Genomic DNA, 26864 nt, shown 5'->3' on the forward strand with positions numbered 1-26864 from the left:
GGAATGCTGTGCTAGGGGAGATGCGCTTTACATGAGTGTGTGGTAGAATAGGCAGGACAGGAGATGCCTCTGACGTGCAGTATATCTAAGCACGAGTTTTAGAGTGACTCTGTTTCTTATGAGAAATAGGATTAGGAAATCAAGAGTTCAAGCCAGAAAGAGAAGCAAACAAAATAGCTAAGCCAACAGCTAACACACACTGAGTATTTATCATGTTCCAGGTTCTTTAAGTGCCTCATCTTGATTATCCACCCAACGGTAAGATGAGTTCAATAGAAAAGAAACTACCTGAGGATCCAGTGGAAATTAGCGCTAATTTTGACAAAGTATTTCTGTAATTTTTCTAAGATACTAACTTAACGTGTTGTTTCTTGAGATTTGCGTGGGAATGACTTAATTAAAAGAAAGCAAAACAAAAAACTGAAGAGACTGCGTTACGAAAAAAAAATCTATAAATAAATCCTGCTGATAAATGGTTCTAATGCTTGATCATTTAAGTAGTTTAAACTTGTGCAACTGGCTCTGGAGAATAAAGGGAAGGAAGGGAACACAGAGAAACAAATGGGAGGAGAACTGGAATCCTTCCAGAGAAAAATTTATATTTGAAGCTATCTCTTTTCTTCACGATGCACACTCAGATAGCAGCAACTGATTATAAGATCTGAACTGCACAAATAACCCAGGGAGAACCACAGCACAGCAGGCAGAATAGAAATAAACAAGAGGCAGACACTTAAAGAATGAGACTCATAAGTTCACATTCTACTTAAAGTGACTGGAGGTTCCAATAAAGTGGGCAAACAAAGAACCAGAAATCATTAAAAACAAACAAAGCCAAACCACTCATAACCTATCCACTGATGCACGACCTCTGAAATCTCAGCTTTGGGGGACTAACGGTCTCCCTGTGATTACACTGGGGACTGATAACAAAGTTTCCAAACGGCTGGCCTTAAAATATTTCAAGAAGTGGGCAGAAGTCAGAGGCAGCTCCTTCCCACTGCAGTGTATTTCTAACATTGTTCAAAATAGCTGGCAACATGTTTCTGTTTTCCTGACAGAAGGCACTTACTGCTTGCTTGGCAAGAAAACCAACTCAGAGGCCTTAACTGCACGGAAGCCAATCAAAATCCCTATCGCAAGCATACAAGCACAAGCCTGGGACTCAGGTATTCCCCAGAAGCAAAGCTTTTTAAGATTATTCCCCCCACCCCCCGAAGCTTTTGTCCAAGATGTACACAATTAGTTCTACGAAGGAAAGAAGACTATGTGACCTAATGGTGAAAGTCTGCCACTCAGAAGCCTTAGGCAAGTTACTTAGCTCTGTTGTACATTTCCCTGAAGATAGGATGGGAAAATATCTATTTCTACTTCTCAGGAATGTGGTTAGGCTATAGAAGACAAAAATTGTGAAATCTTTAAAAAAAAAAAAAGTTCAAGGTTATGAAGACAGTAAGTATGGTACAGTACACAGAGCACAGACTCCAGAGATGGCTGTCACTTGAAGGTTAGTTACATCATGACCTCAGGCAAGTTACCTGACATTTCCACTCCTTAATTTCCTCATCTATAAAAGGTGGACAATAATAATAATGCTCAACTCAGAGTTTTGTGAGGATTAGATGAGTTCACATGTGCCAAGGAATTAAATGGTACCTGGCAAACAGCATACACTGTATAGCATATACATACACATACATATAGCAGTAAGTGCTGTTATGTGTTAGCTATTACTGTCAATAGCATGTATGTCTAAGAAGTCTTAAGCATAAAGCAGCCAAATCCCCATAAAGGGAAGAGCACTGCCAATAGGCAGAGGAGTATGCACAGGGACCAGGCTGGACCTCTGACTTACTAACTGTTAAAGATCTGCATGCTGATGGTACAGACCGAAAAAGAAAATCTGGGGGAAAAATAAAAGTGAGGGAGCATCCATCTCTGGCCAAAAAATTTTGCAGAAACTGGCTTTCCAAGTAGAGGAAGAGTAAACTGCTCTAATGTGCAACTCTGAGAAGTGTTGAAAACACTGAGCTAACACATAGAAGGTGCTCACAATGTCTCTTGCTTGCCTGGGTTATGGGACAGCAATGATTAGAAGATACTGTGCCCAGGGTTTAGAACGCATGAAACTCTGAGAAAGAAGAGTCCAGAAATTTAGGAGATATTTTCCCAAATGAAAGCAGATGGAGACTGCTGTCCCCTGAGGAAAAGCGAGCTACGCTGTGTCTGCACGGAGATCCTGCATCACACCAGGACACCAAGAGAGCCACGCTATGAGTCTTCTGCATCTCTCTTTCTGGACCAATAAAATAGGAGGAGGTGTCATTTAGGGATCCCAGGACTTCCTTATTTTCTTCCTCAGATACTATTTCACTTGCAGTATCTTTTTGGGGCCCATTCTGGATGACTTCTGGTATGGCTGGCACGTAACTAAATATCCCTCCACTGTGTCACAGGCCTCTACAATGGAGCATTTACACTCCTTTTATTAGACAAATTCCATGAATCACAGTAGAAGTCTTTGGGTGAGGAAAAGAGCTTGGTGGCCTCATCCAATCTTCTAGATGCTCAGGGATGGGAAACAAAACCCAGCCAAACAGTTTACTTCCTTCCAGTAGTTTATAAGTGAGGGAATATAAAAGGAATGTTATAAATGCTCAGCAATATTAATATAATGGTATAATGGAATGGTAATAACACCAACCTGAATTATGTACCATCTTTCATTAGGGACATTCACACTCTGACTAATCAGTGTCATCCCTTCTTTATTGACCAGGGACACAAAGAAACAGCACGCAAGATTCCAAGGACTCGCCCAAGATCACAGTGACTCAGAAGCAAGCCTGAGGTTAAATCACTGCCCTGATCTGCACAAAATATGTGCCCCCCTCTCTGCTTCAGGTGTTCATAAAAAGCTCCTCATTCCTTCCTAGTCTTCTCGGGCTCCTAGTCCCCTTGACTGAGTGTTCTGGGAGAAACTGCTCAGCTCAGGGGCACGTGCCCCGCTGGACAGTGGGTCATGCTGCCGGAGGAGCTAATGTGAGAACTCAAAGCCATAAACAAAGCATCCCTTTGTGGCACCAGCAAGTCATCTCTTTCATCTCCAGTCCTGCCAAGTCTCTTTATAATGTTACCACCTCTTAAAAACCACCCATCGAAACATCTTAGATTTTGCTACTAGACAGGGAGGGAAAGAAGCAGGAATTATTATTTAACTTCTGTTAAAACTACTTATGTATAACAATCAGTAATTGATGCTGCACTTGTAGCTCAAATGGACTAGAATCAAGTGACTTAAAAGGTTGTAGAAATTGTATGAAGAACACAAATAACTAAAGTTATGTTACAAGTTTGAAATGCTAACTGAAATAAAACTTGCTAATCAATTGCTTCTTTCTGATTTTTTTTCCTATTGCCCTCACTTAACTACAGAAAGGATCAGTTGCATGAGAATAAATTACAAATCCTGCTTCTACAAAGAATGAAGAGTGAAATTAAATAGTGACCATCACTACAGTTTTTTTAAAAAATGTTGAAGCTTAAGAATGAAGACCTTGGATTAGGGCCTAGAGAAGTGATTCAGCAAGTCCTTTATATAGTTGAGCCATTATTGACATTAGAGATTTTTGACTTTCAAAAGTTCGGTACTTTAAAAAAAATTTTTTATATATATTTTTATTGAAGTATAGTCAGTTTACTATGTTGTGTCAATTTCTGGTGTACAGCACAATGCTTCAGTCAGACAGGAACATACATATATTCGTTTTCATATACTTTTTCACCGTAAGTTACTACAGGATATTGAATATAGTCCCCTGCGCTATAAAAAGTTCAGTACTTTTGAACAGTACCTAAGAGGGTGATACTTATGAACTGCTTTTTTGCATTCTGATAAGAAAGATTCAAGCCAGGAAACAATACCATTTTAATTAAAGCTGGTGTGTATGATGAGAAATACTGAATGGCAACCTGCACACTCCCTTCAAGGGAGAAACACACGTGAGAAAAGACAATAACGTGAGTTACCAGGGTTGAAAAGCAGAGATTGACATGGAAGAATGAACAAATACAATGGCTCTAGTGAATGCTGAAGTAGTTTGCTTTCAAGCTTTCCTCTTTTAGTTCAGTCTGCGTCACTCTGACTTTCCTTAAAGTTGTGTGGGAGAAAAGAAGAGAAATGAAATTTTGCAAATAAAACTGCTCAAGAAATATCTAGAGAAAAAGTTCTGAAGGCAAGATTTTTATGAGGACTCTTTCTTGGTCCCACATCTGGTGTAACAGATACCTAGACAGCTCTTCTTTGGCGAGAAGAATCAAATTCCCCTTCAATTGACAGAGGACCAGTTAATGCAACATGAAAACTTGATTTATAATTCAACAAGGATTCTAATTTGCCTTTCCCGCTTGGGATATAGATTTAAGAGAAACAATGCAGATGTTGTGTAGGGAATACAGAATTCAAGGGAGCATTATTCATCTATTGCATCACCCTCAATTCTGGACTGAAATGAAATAGAAGATTGGCAGTTATTTTAAAAACGTAGTTCACTGAAAGTAAGAGAGGGGGAAAAAAAGATATTCAATGAAAGTCCAGCCATCCACTTTTAAGAGCCCTGTTGGCACAAACCATTTATGTTTTAACAAAAGAGCTGACATAAATCCTTAGAGGGCTATCTTAGATGAGACTTCAGAAGTGGTAAAAATGCAGCACTTCTGAGAAACAGGAAATTCCCAATCTTGGTCTTAAAACTCTAGAAGAACTTCCATTCTTTCCCCTGCTATGAGAAATTTGGGGTAACAAATTACAGTGAACATCCAGTATCAGCAGTTGCTGCTTAAGACCCAAGGTCTTGACACTGATTCCCTTCCTTCCAAGGCGGCAGTGTGGGCTTATCTCAGCCAAAAGAAAGCTCACACAGTCCAAGGGATGGGATACTCCCAGCTACCACTATATGATCAACATTCCCACTATCATCACGATAAACGATCTTTCTCACTGTGGTCAAATCCCAACAACAGGGTAAGTTCAGCAACTTAACCACCAAATTTTGAGTCCCATAAGGACATGGGACTTGTTTTATTCATCCTTATACTCCTAGCACCAAGCACAGCATCACTGCTGTCTGTTACCATCACTGGTACTGTCATTTACATAGTATGCAAACAATAAAAACATTTGCTGAAATAAAATGTTACCGTGTAAAATGTCCGAGTCATCTTCAACAAAGTCAATGTCCCTCAAGTCCCATTCTGCGTAATTGTCAAACTCCTGTTTGGAGAAAAAAAAAATTCCCACCCCAAATCCATCAGCTTCATAATGCTTCTATGGGAGCCATGCTTTGGAAGAAAACAGCTAATACACAACTGCTTGTTAAAAAGCACCGAATGGCATGTAAGGCCAGGATAACTGCCACACCTAGTTAAGTCATGGGGAAAACCTGAGGGGCTTTCAGGCAGTAGTGACAACAAAAACGAGAAAGTTATGAGTCCGGGAGTAAAGTCAAACCTATTGTTCTAAAACTTAAAAGCAGTCTGTTCATAAAAATCTAACTCCAACCATCCTTCAAGTATTTAGGTAAGAAAACTGCAGTAATTCATCCACCTTTTTACTACCTTCTGAGGGCTCTATTTATTCCATAACATTGCTTATACAGCTCTGTGGGTAGATTTGTTCACATTCTACTCAATGAGTACCTTCTGTAGGGGTGGTGTCTTTGGGGGCAGCTCTACAATATCTGCTGCTATGAACAAAAATGCTGACCTGGGTGTTGCTGGCAAAACTGTAGTTTGCTAAATTTTCAAATTACCTCCAGGAGGATTATAATTATGAACTAAGTGATAAATCAAGAGACTTGTGACTACATTCACATGGCTTTTAACTCCATGGCTAAATAAAGAACACATAGTGTATATATATATATATATATTCCTTCCTTCTGTATATACTTGTGAATACAGTACAGGGATCAGCAAACCATAGCCCATGGACCAAATCCAGGCCCATGCCTGTGTTTGTCGATACAGCTCTGCTGGGACGTAGGCATGCTTATTGGTTTACTGGTATCTATGCTGCTTTTGTATAATAATGGTGGAGTTTAGTTGCAACAGAGACTTTAGTCTATAAAACCTAAAATATTTACTATACGAACCTTAATAGGAAAAGTCTGCCAACCCTCTGATACAGTATAATTTCTTTTTTTTTAAATTTTTTTTTAAATTTTATTTTTTTGTTGTTGTGGGGGGAGGTAATTAGGTTTATTTATTTATTTTTAATGGAGGTACTAGGGATTGAACCCAGGACCCCATGCATGCTAAGCATGCACTGTGCCACTGAGCTAAACCCTTCCCCCTTGATCCAGTACAATCTTGAAACCTCCTTAGGTGTGGAATGAGAACTAGACTACAGAAGCCGCATACCTACTAAGGAAGTGGGAGTCAACACCAATGCAACTTAAGAAACAGGTTCTTTGTCCGAAGAACTTTTCCCTTTCTGAAACACGTGAAAATGTTTACAAATGAGAAAAGGCACTCAAGGGGAGAAAATGCGGCTACCTAATAAGGCCCTACAAATTACAGTACCTTGAAAATCTTTTTTAGTGATATGAAACCTATGGGTAAGAGATACAACCTCATCCAAAACAAAAACAAATTTCTCCTACCTCAATGAAATCTGCTCGAGCTGGCATGTATCCTGCCATGTCCCGAGAAAGCAAGGAGTCAAAGGTAGGTCGGGGAGGGTCATCGGCAGCTGGAAGAATTTAGAGTTTTTCTTAGTTACTTAATAAAAATTGGCATAAAAAGGTGACAGAGGAAAAGTCCTTGTTTAGACTCTGAAATGTTTTTGTATGGAGGACAGTGTCTGAGAGAAAAAATAAAATTCAAGATTTTTATAAAGAAAAAGTAAAAAAAGTATAGTGGAAACAGATTGATTTCTTAAAAAGGAAATTAAGACTTAGGGAATCCTCTAAGTAAATATGGGAAATTCCCTCTGATTTTTGCTTTCCTAACATGAAAGAAAACCGAGGATCTTTTCTTTAATATTACAGAAATGAAGCATTTACCCTGTCTGCTTTAGGTCCCTTACCTCTTGGGACCAAGCTCAATTTACAAATTCCACCCAACTGAGAGGCAAAAAAAAAAACCCACTGGGTTTGTAATTGACTGGAATTGAGTCCAGGCTCTAACATAACATCCACTAGCCCCATGACCTCACACAAATTATTTAACATTTCTGAATCTCAGTTTCCTTGTGTGCAAAATAAAATCACTTGCTCAGCCTGCCTCACTGGGGTGCCGTGAGGAGGAAACGGTCTAAGAATTTAAGAACAAAGCGCTAACATCCAAAGTGCTATCCAAACAGGAGGCATCAGCAGGCTTTGAGTTAGTCAGCTGTGAAACTGTTTCTAGAGAGTATGACGAAAGCAGGGGGTGGGGTAGAAAAACATTCGTATCTCATTACTCGTGCTTTGGGAGTCATTCAGGAAACACGTCCATTTATAATTCATCACAGTTCTGATTATGCCATGAGTCTCTAAGCCACATAAGATTAAAAAAGAAAAAAAGTTTTCCATTACTGCCACAGCAAAGTGATCAAAAATAACAAATTGCTTCTTTGACTTAACACTGGGATGATTAATTACAGTGAGTTAAATACTGGACTCTCTTACATAACTACTCTCTACAAAAAACAAAAACGAAAACAAAAACTACTGTCTACCATCACAAATTGTCCATTACAAAGGCTGTACTTACAATAGCATGGAAAGGTTGGTTCATTTTCGACCTCTCATTTCACAGAAGCAAGCATTAAAGTTAACTGGTATGTTCAAGAGCCTCAGAGTAGGTGGAACAACACATTGGATCCAGGCACCCAGATATCCAGTACAGAACTCTGACCCTCCTTGCCCACTGATGGCCCTGGCTCTTGATAACCGGCATGCCAATTCCTCCGGCCTTCCATAAAGTTGTTAGCTGTCCTAGTCATCAAACCACTCGTTATCTGCTACTGTAACAGGGCCCAAGGATGAGCTAAGTAAGTATCTCTTATTGCTACAGGGAGGTACTCACAGTGAAATGGAATGGCTGTGTCAGCAGTTTTCGCTTCCTCTGCTTGCTTCAGGTTCAGCAGGGTAGATGCAAACAGAGGGTTATTGATGAAATGCTTCATATAGTGCTTCTCACACTCCTCCTTGGTCTTAGTGCACATCTGATTGGCTACATCCTGCCTGGGGGAGTGCGGAAAAAGAGAAAAGAAAGTAGTAATTTCATTTATATATAATGGTGAGAGCATGGTTTGTTCTTTCCATATTGTAAGTCCTGTCTATATACTGTCTGGAATTGTTTACCTCCAAACTGATACCGCAGAGCTATCAGCAGAACAGTAAGACAAGTATAAACACAGTACTGGTGTATTCTGATGTTCCAAACCCTGCTATTCCAAGATACAGTAAAAGCACCTAAATAGTCCTCTCCAGTCAATCAAAAGAAAGGACAATCACCAGAAAATCTGTAAATTTCTCTAGAGCTTTGCTATAAATAGTAAGCTACTTCAGAACATTCAAAATTTACATAAGGACAGTTTTATATTTGTATGTTTTTTTGGTTAACAAAACACTTCACGTGAACAAGTGTTTCTTTACTAGAGCTCCCATGATATGCCAAGCTCTAAACTAGAAACATTCACAATGTAATTTTAATTAATCCTAGTATTAGCTGTGTGGTGTATTTACTATCTCAAGTTCATAGATGAAAAAAAGAGGCCCAAAGAGATTAAGAAACTTGCTTAGAACACAAAGCACATAAGTGACAAAGCCAGAATGTGTACTTAAGACCCCTGGCTCCTGGCCCAGATGATAGAGAGGTGGAGGTGTAATCTCTCCAAGTCCCCTCTCAACTTCTCTCTTCCACAGCACTTCACCTGTCCTTCTCCTAAGGCATTACTAACCTCTGCCTGGTGTACAATCATATGTGTATATATTTGGTTCCCCTACTGGACGACAAGCTTCTGGAATGCAGGATACACATCAGAATTCTCAGCTCTAGCACCCTCCCCACCAAGCTTAGTGCCTTACCCACCGCAGACAGAGAAACAATAGTCTTTTTTGTGGTCTCTGCTAAGAGGGAAGGGGGACAAAGAGGACTAGCCCATGTTAGAGAGCTAGAATTTTAAGCAAAAAAACTAGGCCAAAGATGACCAGCAAGCTCCTCGTGAGTGATTACTTTTTCCATCGTCTTTGGTATTCCTATAGTAAACAATGTTTTATGATGCTTAATAAATGCTGAGTGAATACAAGCAAAATATGGACTGAACTTAAGTCTCTTTCTTCAAAGCCCTGAACATAAGGGAGGTAGCACAGTGTATTCTGCTAGTATCAGGACAGATTACATATACTAGGGAGTCAGGACAGGGAAGGGTCTTTCACTAATAAACTATGTGATCATGGGAGGTCATTTTTCACTTCCTAAGCTTCAGATTCTTCATGAACAAAATACACTGAATAATGCCTCTGCTATCCAGTTTACAAAATGAAATCAACAGTGTGAAAGTACTCCCAAAAGGTAAAAATGAAAGTGGTGGTATTATTGAGCAGCGTCGCCTCACAGGGCAACGACAATGAGTGCTACTCAATTCTGCCAAGCTCAGACAAAGGCAGGTAGCTACAAGCTACAGACAAGGGATAGGAATCAGTAGTCTGTCACACCTGACTCTCAGGTAACTACAGCCGTCTACCTAAAGTCCGGCTCATGTAAGTGATGAGGGCATCCACAGCCAAGAAAAATTCATAAAATCAGAAAGGAACAATAGCTAGTTAAGTCTAACTTCCCCACTATTCAGAAAGGCCAACCTCCCCTGTGCTAATGTGTCCAAAGTGGCCTTCTAGAGCTGCCTGGTCCCAGCCCACTAAACGTCCTGTATCCCTGTGAAGAGGTTCAGTCTTGGAAAATAATGTGCAGAGGGACGAGGACTTGTCTCTAAGTCATGTGTCAACAGAAAAGCAACACATGGCCCCCAAACTCCTTTTTCTGAGGCTCCTCCTTTTATCTTCAACAGTACCTTTTTTCAGAGCCCACAAAAGCTTACTCCCAAGTTCTTACCAATTTCCAAAGCCACAATCCATCACAGCTTCTAAAAGGGCCATTTCTTCTTGAGCAGTCCAGCTGGGGTCAAGAACAGGAAAATCTGAGGTCTAAGACAGAAAAAGTCTTGCCTAAGAACGGATATAGAAATGGAAGCCAGCAATCCCAAATGTAATCCTAACTGTAGTCAAATGACTGGCACTCTCACGGTATTGAGAGGTGCCTAAAGTACATTCTTCTTAGTTGTCCACACCCTCACCTCTATTTCTACCATTAGCTACAAGAGTCTCCAATATTATCAACCACAAGTGCCATGTAACTCATGCAGAAATACATTTTTTTAAACTTAGCATAAAAGTAGAGATAAATATTATAGTATATTCCCATTTAGCTAAGAAAGAGGAGAATACAAATAGGTATATTTATATTTTTTAATGGAAGAATAAACTGTATTAAAACCAAGGTTACCTATGGGGGGAAAAAGGGAGAAAGTAGGGTGGAAAGGACAAGGACAGGTGTATAGCTCAGTGGTAGGGCACGTGCTTAGCATGCACAAGGTCCTGGGTTCAACCCCCAGTACCTCCATTAAATAAATAAACAAACAAATAAATAAACCTAATTATCTCCCCCTCAAAAATAAACAAAAAAATGATTTTTAAAAAGTAGTAGAAAAGTCACAGGTGGAGCCCATAGCCTGATAGCTTCCACTTTTTTGCCCTCAGGATCTCTGAACCACCACATAAAAAAATCTAGCCTCTTTTCTGGAAAGACCATGTGGAGAGGCCACATGGAGAGGGAGAGGCCCTAAGGCGTCCAGGCAGTTAAGATGCTCCAGCTAACTCCCAACCAATTCAAGCCACCCTGAGGTGCCAAAAGTGAAAAAACCCCTTTGACTTCCATTTCTAGCACAACATGTGGAACAAGGCTACTCTCACGGTGCCAATGTGAATTCCTGACCCACAAAACTGTAGGAGATAATAAGATAGTTATTTTAAACTACAAGGTTTTGAAGAAGCTGTTAGGGGGCAACAGATAACTGAAACGCCTCTCTATTTTATCATATGCTTGAAATTTACTATAAGTTAAAAAACAAAAAAAGGACACAAGAAGTCTTCAGAATACACAGGCTTTTAGAAACTGTTTTATCTCTTGTTAATGACCAAAAAAAAAAAAAAAAAAAAAACCCTCTGTGATTATCTGTGAAATCACACTAACAAGCAATACACTTTATCTGAGCACGTACTATGACTATGCCTCACATGTGAGGACTATGAGGTCCACAAGAGAAATTTCAGAGTCTATGTCTATATTAAATTCACAATAATCGTTCAATGTGGAAAGTACCATAAACACATGTAAATATAGTGACATAGTTGAAAAGCCTATATTATTTTTAAAAGTGTATTTTGGAATATTAATTAGCCCTCACCAACTTTATTGTGAGATAAACCAGAAAGACTTTCTACATCAAAAAAATAAATGGCATAAGGCAGTTTTTCTTAAAGTTGAATCAATGGTATTCAATTTCTGGACCCAATCTCAGCCCTACTGAACCAGGATCTCTAACATCATGTCCTAGGACTCTATAATTTTAAGAAGCTCCCAGGTGATTCTTATGCACTAAAGCTTAAGAATCACTGGTATAAAAGGTGTGGCCGAAAGAGGTGCCTTGACTTGTTCAAGGTTCTAAGAATTATAAGACAAAAATAGGCAAAGAACTCAGAAATCTTGATTAATGCACCACCCACCACAGCATGAGTAACTTCCAAAAATACAGCACCGTGAGATGGCAAAAGTACTGAAAACCATTTAAAGTTTTCTGAGGCTTTGTGTGGAAAAAAAATTAAGTTTTTAGTGGCTTCTTGTGTAGAAAAGCAAAATTTGGTCATCATTCCTATGGAAGGAAATATTCCTCTTTCCCTAATCTGGAAATAAAGACTAGCAAAAAAAAAAAAAAAAAAAAGAGTATTAGTAACCTCCAAAAGTTCTGCAACATAAAGGACAGAATTCTGAAATGTGTTTGTATGGGTGTTGAATATGCGAGAAAGGGATGATGTAATGTGAAGAATTAAGTGGCCTTGGAGTGAAACTTAGTGCCTTCAGCATCATGCAGAACGCATAGTGCCCAGAACAGCTAAAGAGGGCTCGTGGTCAGCTTTCCTGCAGTGGGTAATCATCAATCTAACCAACCTATACTCAATCATTCTTTTAGGAATTATTTTCACAATTCAAATGAATAAATCTGTATTCTGGTTCTAGGCATTCTTGTGTGAATTTGGGACGAATACGCCAGCTTTCTGAAGATCTGATAACCTTAGCAAAATGAACTCAACCCCACAGCTACTCTGACCACACTCTCTCAATCCTTCATTCATTTTGCAATTAACAAAAGGGAAAAACATTATCCATAGGAAAAGATGTTCTCTATCATGTGTTGTCAGAGAAATGCCAATTAAAACAATGAGATAGCACTATACCTATTAGAATGGCCAAAATCCAGAACACTGACACCACCAAATGGTGGCTAGGACGGGAGCAACCAGAACTCTGATTGATTGCTGGTGGGAATGTAAAATGGTACAGCCACTTTGGGCAGTTTGGAAGTTTCTTACAAAACTAAACATATTCTTACCATGGGATCCAGCTACCACATTCCTGGGTATTTACCCAAAGGATTTGAAAACTTATGTCTACATAAAAACCCAAACATACATATTTATAGCTGCTTTATTCTTAATTGTCAAAATGTGGAAGCAACCAAGATGTCCTTTAGTTGATGGATAGATAAATAAACTGTGATATATCCAGACAACGGAATATTATTTAGCACTAAAAAAGAAATGAGCTATCAAGCCAGGAGAAGACATGGAGGAAACTTAAATACATATTACTGAGTGAAAGCAGCCAATAAGAAACAGCTACACACTGTATGATTCCAACTATATGACATTTTGGAAAAGACAAAACCATGTAGATCATAAAAAAGATCAGTGGCTGCCAGAGGCTGGGGGGCAGGGACAGATGAATAGGCAGAACACAGAATATTTTTAGGGCCATGAAACTACTCTGTATGATACTATAGTGGTAGACAGATGACACTATATATTTCTACAAACCCACAGAATATATGACACCAAGAGTGAACCCTAATGTAAGTGATGGACTTTGGGTGATAATGAGGTGTCAGTGCAGGTTCACCAATTATAATATACGTACAATTCTGGTAGGGAAGCGTTAATAACGGGGGAGGCTACACATTTGTGGGGGCAAGGGTTATATGGGAAATGACTGTACTTTCTAATCAGTTTGGCTGTGAACCTATAACTGCTCTAATAAACAAAGTCTAATATAAAAAAAAATGTATTCCAAACTTATGATTAGTGAAGAAACTATTTAGAAGACTGAAGGTATGCAGGGAGAGGTAGGGGAAGGCCAGCCAGCTGACTACCAAACTCTCTTACTAAGGAGCATTTCTCTGACTACTTCATTATGGACCAGGATCTGACTCTCAGCATTCCAGAAACTCATCCTAAATAAGACTTCACAAATAACCAGGGTTTGATGTGCTAAGTCACCCTTTCTAAACCTTTAAGAAACTGAAGTAGATACACTACAGTGCTGCGGTACACAGAATTCTAAAGATGTCCCCCACTGCCAAGATTCCTGTCCTCTGATCATTCAATCAAAGTATTACTGTAAAGGGACTATGCTGGTGGGATTAAGGTACTAATCAGCTGACCTTAAAATAGGGGGATTATTCAGGTGACCCCAATGTAATCAAATGGGCCCTTAAAAGTAGACGAGGGAGGCAGAAGAGTCAGAGAGACTCAGTACAGGAGATTAACCAGGAGAGGTCAGAGAGCCTCCAAGCACTTCATCAATAACCAACTCCCTGTCATTGCTGACACTGAATACGGGGAAAAGGGGGCCAGGAACCTCTACAGGCTGAGAGCAAGTCCCGGCCAACAACCAAGAAGGAAACAGTAGCATCAGTCCCACAACCTCCAGGCAGTGACCTCTGTCAACAACGTGAATGAAAATAGAGGTGGACTGGAAGTGGACTCTCCCCCAGGGCCAGGAAGGCCAACACTTTCATTTCAGCCTTATGGAATCTGGAGCAAACCACTCAGCCTAATGGTCTTCTGACCTACAGAACTGTGAGGTGATAAATTTGTGCTGCTCCATGTTTGCTAAGTTGCTATGGCAGTAAGAGAAAACAAATACAAGTATCAGTGGCTTAATACACAATGAAGAAGATGCTCAGCCAGCATTCTTTCCTGTAAGAAAGCCACTTGGTGAACTAGGAGTTAGGCTCTGGTAATTGACAAAACTATCTTCCCAAGTATATATACCCGCCAAGCATACCAGATACTCACTTTGGCTTATTAAAGGGCCCAGTCCTCTGCCTAGAGACTGGAAGGACACCACCAACATCTGCCTCTCATTCTTTCTTTAGAGGTGGCACAAGATCAATCAAATGACAGCCAAGTCTTATTCTGGCCTATAAGTCAATCTTATCTCTTCAAAGTGATTTTATTTCTTACTATGTCATTCACTCTACATTCGTTTTACAACTTAACCCTCCGAGGGTAACTGATTTCCCCAAGGCTGGGGATGGAGTGCTAGACATAAATTTCACCACTGCCCACACAAACCGCATAAAAATATCATTAGCCAAACACACTGACAACACATTTATCAATGAACCTAAAAAGCAGTACACCTCTGATCCTTGTATCAGTAAACGTCAAAAAGCACTTCCTTTAAATTCCTTCTAATCTGAGACAAAAATCTCTGTACATAAAATGATTTTAGAGCCATAAACCCCTTAAAAGTTTATGGGGTAATGATTACCTAATTCAGAAGAAGGGGAAAGAAAAAGGAAAGAAATACCTAGAGATGAAGGGGAAAAAAGACTAATTCTCAGTATAATACTTGAAAATATACAGAAATTCCCTGCAACTTCATCATTACCATTATTTCATAAGTATGATCACTTTGATGTTTCTTGTACTCAAATCCTCGAGTGAAACACTGCAAAAGAAAGGAAAATAAAGTTACCAAAAAGCTACTTTTTGAAATGTTTTCTCAAAGGATAAAAGATGGCTTAGGGTTATTCTACTCATTTGTGATGAGATTTTAGAATTCATGCGTCTGCAGTCACAATAGGGAGGTGAGATTCACAGTTTTTCAGTGGCTTTTTTAGAGAAGAAAAAAACCCAACGATCTGAAAAAAAGACTTTTTCCTAGGACAACCCCTCCTTCGATAAAAGCGTAAGTCTTGGAAGCAGACTGCCTAAATTTGACTCCTGGCTTCATACTTACAGTATTTCAGCAATTCTAAGATATATATTTTTTCACATTTTAAAACTGAAATGAGGATTCATTTTATAATAAAAAGTATATCATAACCTCCATCAGCCATTCTTACACTTGAACACTTCTGAAATTGCGATGCGTCTTTTAATCAATAGCATCTTGGATTTGAAAAAATTGTTTGCTGTGTGACCTTGTGCAAATGACTTAACCTCTCTTTGCCTCAGTTTCCTCTACAAAATAGGGATTCTAATCATACTTATTTCCTAGAGTTGCAGTGATGATTTAAAGGTCAGTTCATGCAAAGTACTCAAAATAGAGCCTGGCACAGAGTAAGCACTTGTAATTAGTATTGCTATTACCACCATCATCCACAAAACAGTTTGCTCCCTTGTTTACCACCTGAAGATCACTCTTCAGTAAGATAATAAACAGTGTCATAGGTGCTATCGAAAGGAATACTCCTCCAATTGTTTACTGTAGACCCAGTACTTCAAATCTACCAACAACAACAGCATTAAGTTGATTCAGGAAAGTGGAATATTCAACAGTCTATCTCGTCCATCCTGTTCTGTTCCCCAGTTTTTCACTTGTAAAATGTGTAACAGAAGATTGACTGGAAAAAAATAGATTTAAGAAGGTATGGTCCTTCTGAGCAAGTGATGGTCAACTCTGAGTTTACTATACTCATAAAACCAGGGAAGCCTCCCTTTAATGAGTTACCTGTAAGCAGAGGAAAAAAGGAGGTGGCCCACATTCAGCACACTTGATATAAGGTTCCATGAGGTAGGAGGAGCAACCTCGGCAAGGTGGCTTATCAGAGGGATCATCTAGGACAGAAAGAAAAATAGACTAGCTTCAAAACACCTTATGATTATCTTCAGTGCAAGAACGTAAAAATCTGAGGCTTCGCTGAAAAGTTCATGGAGACAAGATGAGCTCATTCCAAATAAGAAAACCCCAAAATTATGTTTTTATATTTCAGGGTAGCTGTGTTCCCTCCTACAGTATACCTACTATTTCAAACAGCACTTAAGTAGATATGGACCTTGCAAAGAAGTTTCAAAAGCAAGTTTTAACTGGAAGTTTCAGAATGCCCACAATTTACTTTTCCAGGGGCAAATAAAAAAAGTCACAAACCTACACAACACATACGTAGTTACAGGCAAAGCCAATCCGACAAAATGTTAATAATTGCTGGATCTAGACAATGGGTAATAAGTAATCGCTGCACTGTTCTTTTAGCTTGTCTATAAGTTTGAAGATTTTTGTAATAAAAATTTGGGGGGAAAACCCTTTAATATATATTTTGGGACACACTACTTTATATTTGAGGTGGGAGTTAAGCCCAGGACAGTTCCCTGCCTTTCTCCCACAATAAGCAGAGAACAAAATAGACTTTCCTTCAGTTCCAATGCAGGTATTATCTCTGAAATATTAAGGTAAGGAGTACAATCTAAACTCTCTAAAGTCATAAAAATGCAAGCACGTGTGTCCCTGGCTGCCCCCAACTCTGCCACTCTTGAGTCAGGGCAACTCAGCAGAGCTGCTCTCTGTGATGAACAAAAGGAGTCTAAGAGAATAGGCTTTGAAGCAGATTTAGTCTGTTTAGCCTGGGGCAAGATTTCTCACATTCTAGAATAGCATTTTCTTTCCTAAAGTCCAAGAAACAGTCTTCAAGGCACGCTTTACTTCTTAAGGTAGTGATCATTGTTCTTTTCATTTGTTTCTATATGAAGACTTGGGGAAAATGACAGGAGAAAGAAAGGTAATCTTTCTGGCAACAGCTTCAAAATAAATATATCAAACAGCAATTACTACACTTCTCCCATTAAAAATTTTGACATGGAGGAACAAAAATTATTTTATATTAAAAGCCAATTTTTGCCAAATTACCTTCTTCCTCACATCCTTTTATTTTGATGATAGAAGCTTGTTTTACTTTCCTCAAACTTTCTTCAACAGTAATAACAAAAACTTGGCTAATGACTGACCAAAGTAAAGTTTTTAAACCCTTACATCAAGAATTATTTTGTAAAAATTAGTTTCTGTTTTCAAAAGTTTTAGACAACAGAAGTATAAAGTATGTCACCCTCTATTAACATTCTGGTTTCCAGCCCTTTCTCTATGTATGTGTATATATATATTTAACAAAAGTGGGATACTACACTTCAAGTTTTATAGCCTGTTTTTTTTTCACTTGACAATATATGGTCAACATCTTTCATGATGGTACACATTGCTCTTCCTCATTCCTTTTCACGGATGAATAATATTCCATTATATCAATTACCTAACTTAATGGTTTTCAACTGTGCCCTAAGAAGGCATTCTGAAAATCTGAGGTATTTTTTTACTGCACAGTGACTAGGGAGCACTGCTGGCATTTGGCAGGCAGGGACCAGGGATGCTAGATATCCTGCAATGCTCGATATTCCTACATAAGGATTGGCCTGTGTCCTGCACAACTTTCACATGTCCCACCAGATGTTCAAGGAGGTGAAAAACCTGGTTATAATTTCATGACCTGGAACCTAATTCCATATTACTTATAAAACAAAATGTTCTTGATATCTTTAATAGGTACTGAATTTTCTAGGAAGGCAACTGCATTACTTCAAGAGGAGAATCTATCTTGTTTTGTTCAGAACTTCACGAACAGTTATTCAAGCCTGTGGTATTCTGAGTCACCAACACAACACATATGAATCATTGTGCATTTGTAGTTGTAAGATGCACAGTGATTCAACATAGGGGTACCAGCATCTGACTACTTAAGTCACGTCTTCTACTGTAATGTCTAAACAAACTGAGATACATATTATTTTATTATAAATTACTTCTTTTATTTATCTTTTATAGCATAGTTAGAGCATTATTTTTATTTCTTTGAAAGCATGGGTGTAGATACATTATCTCTATATTTCATTTTCAAACAGTGAAAGGAACTTTAAAAATATTATAGTATTTAGGCCAGATTTTGGTCTCTAATGTCATTCTTCTCTAAAAGCACCATGGGCTCCTCAGAAAAGTGGCTGATTCTAGGGCTGGGGCGTGGGAGGTACAAGACGTACCTGGAAAATGCAGCCATGCCAAAAAGGAAGGAGATGCTCAAAAAAGTGACGGGGGAAGGGCATGCCACAAGGTTGCAAGAGCCAGCTTGAAGGGGCACACAGTGGTCAAATTAGGATAATCTGAGAACCAAAATAATTAAGTATAATAATGAATTACAAACCATTAAGAAAATAGGAATTCATGTGTCCATCCTGGTAATAAATAAATAAGCAAGCAAGTAAGTAAGTGAAACAGATGGCCTCTTGATTATAGTAAAATGCTAACTGCTAACTAGTAAATGTGGAGAGGGTGCTTGATCTGGGGGAAAAAATCATTTTGCAACCATCATAATAAAATTGGATCAAGCAAAAATCATCAGTGGATGCTAACTAGGGAGAAATTCTGATGAGGAACAGGGTATTTTATGGCCTGAAAGTGTCTCCTTATGGGTTGCTTATTATATGCAAGGGAAAAAATAGAAATTATATGGTAAAGAATTCAAACAGACACCTTGAGTGGGTTTTCAAAGTCAGCATCACCAATGAGATAGAGCAAGACCAGAAAAACCCAAATTGAGACATTCTATTTTTAAAAAGGGGGAAAGGGCCTGTATTCTCCAAAAGAGTCAGCCACTAAAGACAAACACTGTGGAACTATTTCAGTTTATTTTATTATTTTTTGGGGAGGAGGAGGGAGGTAAATAGGTTTACTTATTTTATGTTTAGAAGAGGTACTGGGGATTGAACCCAGGACCTCATGCAGGCTAAGCGTACGCTCTACCGCTTAAGCTACAACCCCCCCCCGAACTATTTCAGTTTAAAGGAGGTTAAAGAGACATAGTAACTTAATGCAAGACCTGACTCTGACCCTATCCTGTAAGGGAAGGAGAAAAACCTCATAAAGGACATTATTGAGTCAATGGACGAAACTGGAATACAGATGGTAGGTTATAGAAAAGTACTTTATCGATGTTATACTCACTAAAGTTGGTAACTCTACTGAGGTTAGACTACACTGAAGTTAAAACAGAATATCCTCAGTAGTCTCAGGAAATAAAGCCCTGAGGGGTAAAGGCCATGACGTATGTCCCTTACATTCAAATGATTCTGAAAAAAAAATATGGGATGTGTGTGTCTACTTACAAATACATGTATGTGTAAGTAGACATATTTATGGATAGAGAATGAGAACGCAGGCAAATAGAGTAAAAGGATTACAAAAGGTGTATGGGCATTCTTTGTATTTTCTTATGCTTCCATTTTTTCTGTAAGTTTGAAATTATTTCCAAATAAAACGTTCAAAAATTATTTTAAAAAGGGAGAGACGGTGGTTTCAGTTTACATTCCAGCATGGGGACAAATCATTTAGGTTCTTTCTCTGAGTATAAAATGAGAGGTTTGAACTAGATGTCTTTGAAGACTCCATTCTGTCCTAAATTTACATAGGGAGTGTGATGAGAGTCAATTAGAGCCCCTTTAAGAAACTGCTAAAGAGAATACATCGCAAAAGTGCCTTTCTGATTCTTCTCATTGAGACACTACTAACATCTAACTATCTAACATCTAATGGATTTCTGTTTCTGCCAAATCTCTTTTCTTCAGAATCAGAGAAAAGGTAGTGCATTTTTTCATCTTTGTGGCTGCCTGGACTTACTTCACACATAATTCTCTGCACTATTATTATACTGTAGTTTACTATTAGGATACAAGTTCCACCAAAAAGGGGCATGGGGAATATTTTCTTTATTCTACCACTGACATTATTTCTTACCAAGGCACCTGAAATATGTTACTGATTCTAGAGAGAAATCCAACTGCTTTTTAAAATCTTAACTACAGGTTACTATGCCATGTGCGCCTCATTTCCTTATAAGACCTAGGGTGATGTGTTTGTATTGCATGTTCAGTGGGCAATCAGTAGTACTGGGTGATTTTACTTTGATTTGATCCTCTTACTCCTTTAGGATCAGATTCACAGGGCTTTGTTAAACTTCAAAGTGCTTATTTTCCCTCTTTGATCAACTTCCACCACAGTTTGCTACTTATGTTCAACTGGGACTTGTCTTCATGGTACTTACTGCTAAAGGAACCCAAACGGTCCATTCCCTAGTTGGCAAAGACTGCTGCTTTGATCTTCCTCAATGCAGTGCTCCTTCAGGGAGACCTCAGAACTGGCCAACACGCACAACAAAGCTTGATGACCCCTGTGAACCAACAAAAGTGGCACAGGGATGAGGAAATAATTTAAAGGGACAAGATAAAGAGAAGATAATGCAACACGTTCTGCCACATTCTGGCTTTGTAAGGTGAAGCAAATTATTTTATCTCTGTAAGCTTACTTCCTCCTCTGTAAAATGGGCACGATACAACTGTACCTCTTGAGTTGTGAGGATTTAATACCAAAATCCACATAAATAATGTGGCAGGGTGCCTGGCCCATAGTAAGCCCTCTACAAAGGTTACATATTTCTAATAAACAGCGACTGGTTTTCTCTGCCCAGCTCTCTTTAGCTCTCTTCTTAGCTCTCTCTCTCTTCTTAGCTCTCTTTCCTTTGGGAAATTGATTCTCCCACATTGCATACGGTTTTGGTGGGGGTTGCCAACAGCAATACTCCATCTCCCACCCCAACAGCAGCTAAAGCAACCAGATCTATTCTGACAGAAATCTGAATCTTGAGTAAGACATAACGGACAAAGGGCAGTTGGAGCCCAGTCATTCACTAGCCAAAGAGTTTGGTCTATGAGCTCTGCCTGTTGAGATCCCGTTCCCCAAAGGGTGGCCCCTGTTTAGGTCCCCCCCCCCCATTTATGTATCTCTCCAATAATACTTCAATATGAATGAACTTCTGTTACTAGAAACTAGGAATCCTATCTGCTACAACATACATTTTTTCACTAACTTACTCTTTGAACAAAACTTAATGGGTATGTACAAAGTATCTTCCTGAAGACATAAATGAACTCCTATTTCACCAACTAAGCCAAGAAAACATTCCCCCTCCTTCTACACTTCCAGAGACTTTTATCTATCTCTTTTCTGGCACTTTTCACATTCAACTTTGTGAGGATTACTTCTGAATGCACATTTCCCCCATTTCTAGACTAAATGAAAGCAGGCACTACACTGAATACGAACTTGTATGTTTTAAAGTACCAAGCACAATGCAAAGCAGAAAGAACTCAACAAACACAAATGTAACAAACAAATAAATGTTCTACAAAAAGGTTAATTCATCTTTAGTTCTCCCACAGTGACTTCTTTCACCTGATAGTTTTAGCTTGAGGACTAATACATCATTAAGTGTATGCAACACTCAGATATGTCAACGAACTTGTCTTTTTTAGGGTGAGCTGGGGTGGTTCTTCCTCTGTTCTAGTCCCAGGAAAATGAGTTTGAAGGAAAGTGAGCTTAGCAAGGAGCATTATTCACTCAGTAATAAATTAATGGACAGATACCCCAAGCTCTTGGATTGGAAGGATTAATATTGTTAAAATGACCATACTACATAAAGCAATCTACAGATTTAATGAAATCCCTATCAAATTACCTAGGACATTTTTCACAGAACTAAAACTAGTAATTCTAAAATCTATATAGAATCACAAAGGACCCAGAATTGCCAAAGCAATCCTGAAGAAAAAGAATGAAGCTGGAGGCAGGTAATGCTACAAAGCTACAGTAATCAAAACAGCATGGTATTGGCACAAAAACAGACATATGAATCAATGGAACAGAAAAGAGAATCCAGAAATTAACTCACGCGCCTATGGTCAATCAATCTTCCACAAAGGAGGCAAGAATATACAATGGAGAAAAGACAGTCTCTCCAACAAGTGGTATTGGAAAAGCATCCGAGCTGCATGTAAATTAATGACATTAGAACACTCCCTCACATCATACACAAAAATAAAATGGCTTAAAGACTTACACATAAGACAACATAAAACTCCTAGAAGAGAACATAAGCAAAACGTTCTCTGATATAAATTGTAGCAGTGTTCTCCAAGGGCAGTCTACCAAGGCAATAGAAATAAAAGCAAAAATAAACAAATGGGATCTAATTAAACTTATAAGCTTTTGTACAGCAAAGGAAACTATAAATAAAACGAAAAGACAACCTATGGAATGGGAGAAAATATTCACAAACAACGCAACTGACAAGGGTTTAACGTCCAGAATATACAAACAGCTCATACAACTCAGTAACAAAAATACAAAAAATCCAATCCAAAAATGGGCAGAAGAACTGAACAAGCAATTTTCCAATGAAGACATACAAATGGCCAACAGGCACATGAATAAAATATTCAATATTGCTAATTATCAGAGAAATGCAAATCAAAACTACAACAAGGTATCACCTCACACCAGTCAGAATGACCATCATTAAAAAGTCCACAAAGGATAAATGCTGGAGAAGGTGTGGAGAAAAGGGAACCCTCCTACACTGTTGGTGGGAATGCAGTTTAGTGCAGCCATTATGGAAAACAGTGTGGAGATTCCTTAAAAACCTGAAAATAGACTTACTCTATGATCCAGCAATCCCACTCCTAGGCATATATCTGGAGCAAACTCTAATTTAAAAAGATATAGGCATCCCAATGTTCATAGCAGCACTATTTACAACAGCCAAGACACGGAAGCAACCTAAATGTTCATCAACAGATGACTGGATAAAGAAGTTTTGGTATATACACACAGTGGAATACTACTCAGCCATAAAAGGAAAAAATAATGCCATTTGCAACAACATGGATGGACATGGAGATTGTCATTCTAAGTGAAGCCAGAAAGAGAAAGAAAAATACTGTATGATATCACAAAAGATATCGCTCATACATAGAATCTAAAAAAAAAAAAGGACACAAACTTATTTACAAAACAGAGACAGACTCAGACACAGAAAACAAAGGTTAAGGTTACCAAGGGGAAAAGAGGGTAAGGAGGGATAAACTGCATGTTTGGGATTTGTAGATACTAACCTAGATATGAAATGGATAAACAACAACGTCCTACTGTTATAGCACAGGGAACTATATTCAATACCTTGTTATGGCCTATAATGGAAAAGAATATGAAAAGGAATATCTTTTATTTACATACGTATAAATGAACGACTATGCTGTACACCAGAAACACACTGTAAACCAACTGTAGTGCAATAAAAAAAAATAGAATATTAAACAAAATAAAATGGCCAGAACTTAATGAACTTCTCTCATATGCCAGGTACTGTGGTACCACTGTATGTGGATAATCTCCCAATCCTCACAACCTTCTGAGACATGCTACTTTTTCAAAGGGAGAAAGGAAGCTCTGAAAGATTATGTTACTTGCACAATGTCTTACAAGTAGTGAATAGCAGCGCCCCTTCAGCAGAGGTTAGTAGAGATGATCAAGAAAAGGATGTAACAAGTCTCAAAAACACTCCACGTCGTAAGCACAATACTGCAATAAGCAGACTCTTCTTTCTTCCTCTCTTTTCTTCTCTCAACATACATTTCTGACGCTAACATCCACGAAAGGATGGGTGCTAGCTCCAAATTAACATTTGCCAAATTCAAAGTTACCGGGAAGAGGAGGGAAGGGGCCGTCGAGAAAGGCATTCAGTGTGGTGCAGAGGACAGGGGCAGATTTGGGAGTTCTGCGTTCAAGATTCCAAGCCTCACTACTTTCCTTATTCGCTGTGTGATCTAGGGCAAGTCATTCTACTGGAGACTCAGACAGCCTCGGCTGTAAAAACTGGGCCTGAAATACCTACTCTGGAAGGCCCACTGGAAAACTCAACGGGTAACGTCGGCCAGGTGCACGGCACACTAGGGATGTCCAGATTGGGATTACGAGCTTCATTGCAGAGTCCGTAATATACCGAGGATGGGACCCAGCACGACCGCCCAGGGGGCGGGACGCGCCAGGCTCCCGAGCGGGGCGGGGCCCCAGGGCGCAAGCCGGGCCCGCGCCGCCCTCCCCCACCGCGCGGCGTGGCCCGCGCCTCGCGCCAGCTCACCCCCCTCGCCCTCGACGCCCCAAGGGCCCGCAGCCCGCCCCTGTCCCCGCCGTACCTCGCGGTCCCGGCCTCCCCCTTGTCCCGCAAGAGGGGCTCAAGCCCCGCCGCCGCCCTCCCTGCAGCACCTCGTGCCTCACCTCACCGCGTCCCCCTCCTCCGCGCCGAGGAAACGCCAGCCGTGCGCGCCCCCAGGCTTGCGTGCTCGCTCCCGAGCGGCGCAGGCGCGAGCGCGCCGCGGGCCGCGCGCCCGCCGCCTCCGCCCTGTTCCCGCCCCGCCGCCGGCTGCGCGCCCGCCGCCGCCCCTCGCTCGGCCCCTGCCCGGGCCCTCGCCGGGCGCCCGCCGCCGGCCTCTGGCGGGAGGATGGGGCTGAGCAGCTTGCCCGACTTTTGAGTCGGACCTGTAATCGGTTTTCCCTCTGGGCGCGTTGCTGGTCGCCGCAGGCTTGCCCCTGCCTGGTGCCGTTTGATCCGCTCCAGAGTGCGGTGAGGTGGAGCAGGCCGGTACCGCCCCGCTTTTGTGTTTTTTTGTTTTTGTTTTTGTTTTTTAACATTCCCATCCCCACCCCTATTGCAGCCTCAGAGGAAATTGAGGCTAAGAGGGCCGAAGGACGGCAAGCAGTGGTCGCTTCTCGAAGCCGGGTCTTGCAGTGCTGCTCATGGATTAACCAGACTGCCTGAATGGTTTAAGGGTACACAGGGTACGTTTGATTCAGAGGCTTCTGGAACGTCGAAATTATCTACTTTGGAAAGAACCATCCCCTCTTTGGGCTTTAGGGGCCCAGATTGAGGCGCGATGATGAGAGGATGTGGTGGTCCACTCTGATGTCAATCTTGAGGGCTAGGTATGTCCCAACATCTCTTGTTACTTCTACTAATTATTACAATAGCTGCCATTTGTCAAGTATTTATTGCATGCGAGCCTTTGTACAAAGGGAACTGCATACATGGTCTCATTTAATCTTCAAAAACAACCTTATGGGGCAGACACTCATTATTATTATCCCGTTTTCCAGATGAAGACCTTTAGACTCTGCCTTGTGAATAACTTGGGATCATACTCCTAGACCGTCTCTGGGAAGGGTATTCAAACAGTGGTTTATCTTAACCATTATACTAATACATGTATTTAGAAGTCTTTCTTTCATAAATTTGCCCAACCTCTTGTAGAATTCATTTACACTTTACGCTTATGCGGCCTCTTTATTCATGTTTTACTATGTGAGTAATACAAGTTCATTCTGGAAAAAAAAACGGACACTGTTCTAGGTGCTGGGAATTCAGCAGTGAACAAAACCAAGTCTGCTTCATATAATAGTCAGGGGAGATTGACAATAAGCAATACACATAATATATTATGAAATAATAATGTTCAGTAATGTGGGAAGTTTTATGGGGAAAAAATCAGAATAAAGGGATAAGAGTGATGTGGAGATGCTCTAGCAGATAGGGCAGACAAAGGAAGGCATCTTAATCATAAGCAGAAATCTCATCATTAAATGAAGGGGGCTGCTGTGTGGACTTCTAGAGGAGAAGAGAAAGGAAAAGATAAATAGCAGTTCAAATGGCCCTGAAATAGGACTTGCTTGGCAGGTCGGAGAAGAAGCAGAGAGATCTGTGTGGCTGGAGCACAGCAAATCAGAGAAGCAAGTTGGGAAACATTGGCAGAAGCCAGATCCTGTATCTGGTAAGCCATGCTGGACTTTGGGTTTTATTAGAATGTGAAAGAATACCATGGAAGGGTTGAGAACAAAGGGATAATCAGATTTGCTTTAAAAGGATCACTCTGATAGTTATGTGGAGAATAGATGGTAGAAACATTAAATTGCCCTTTAAAGCAGAAATTGTCCTTTTACACAGCAATTGCTCAACAGATAGTTTATGATCATTGATGTTTCCCCTACCCCTTTACACCTTTACACCTTTAATACCGCTCTCACCTTCTCTGCAAACAGAAAATAGGGTCAAATATGTAGGACTTTTCTTCATGTCTTTCTCACCTAAACTGAAATTTTTAAATTTATTTATTCATTTATTTATTTGTTTGTTTATTTATTTATTTATTTATTTATTTATTAATGGAGGTACTGGGGATCGAACCCAGGACCTCATGCATGCTAAGTAGAAACTCTACCACTGAGCTATCCCTTCCCCCTCTAAACTGAAATTTTTTGAGACTGCCTAGGGCATGTTTCCAGATCTGGATGCCATGATTGTCAACAACCTGAATATGAGTCATCAATGTTGTACTACTGTGGAAAAACAGTCCCATGTGATACTGGGGTCTGTTCATTAAAAATGTAGCATTCAAGCATCTGGAAACTACCCCTCCTCTTCAGTTGATGTTAGGCCCTCATTAGAATTCTAAGCCCCAATTTAGTCATTGTGCTTAAGAAAGATGTGGCGAAAT

General features: G+C 39.8%; 2 protein-coding genes across 6 annotated transcripts in view; one reads left to right on the top strand and one right to left on the bottom strand.

The window, feature by feature from the left end:
* The window catches only part of TADA2A (transcriptional adaptor 2A), a 38490-nt gene extending 13763 nt beyond the window's left edge, over window positions 1-24727 (bottom strand). The window contains exons 1-8 of one of the 5 annotated variants that reach the window (XM_074342624.1): window positions 24595-24727; window positions 20528-20653; window positions 16120-16226; window positions 15055-15114; window positions 10099-10190; window positions 8071-8228; window positions 6663-6751; window positions 5200-5272 (exon numbers count right to left, since the gene is read on the bottom strand). In XM_074342624.1, coding sequence (XP_074198725.1) covers window positions 5200-5272; window positions 6663-6751; window positions 8071-8228; window positions 10099-10190; window positions 15055-15114; window positions 16120-16226; window positions 20528-20552 — 604 coding nt within the window. In that variant the 5' untranslated portion in view covers window positions 20553-20653; window positions 24595-24727. Of the gene's footprint in view, window positions 1-5199; window positions 5273-6662; window positions 6752-8070; window positions 8229-10098; window positions 10191-15054; window positions 15115-16119; window positions 16227-20527; window positions 20654-22210; window positions 22305-24512 lie in introns of those variants that run through there. The other 4 variants (XM_074342625.1, XM_010949185.3, XM_074342626.1 and 1 more) reach the window with 4 other exon arrangements.
* A 198-nt stretch (window positions 24728-24925) lies between these two features.
* ACACA (acetyl-CoA carboxylase alpha) overlaps window positions 24926-26864 on the top strand; it is a 255754-nt gene continuing 253815 nt past the window's right edge. Inside the window, exon 1 of the mRNA XM_074342606.1 lies at window positions 24926-25299. The gene's annotated coding sequence lies outside the window, so the exon portion shown is untranslated. The remainder of the gene's footprint in view (window positions 25300-26864) is intronic.

This window comes from Camelus bactrianus, chromosome 16 (genome assembly GCF_048773025.1).
Source record: "Camelus bactrianus isolate YW-2024 breed Bactrian camel chromosome 16, ASM4877302v1, whole genome shotgun sequence".
In the NCBI taxonomy this organism is placed as follows: domain Eukaryota; kingdom Metazoa; phylum Chordata; class Mammalia; order Artiodactyla; family Camelidae; genus Camelus; species Camelus bactrianus.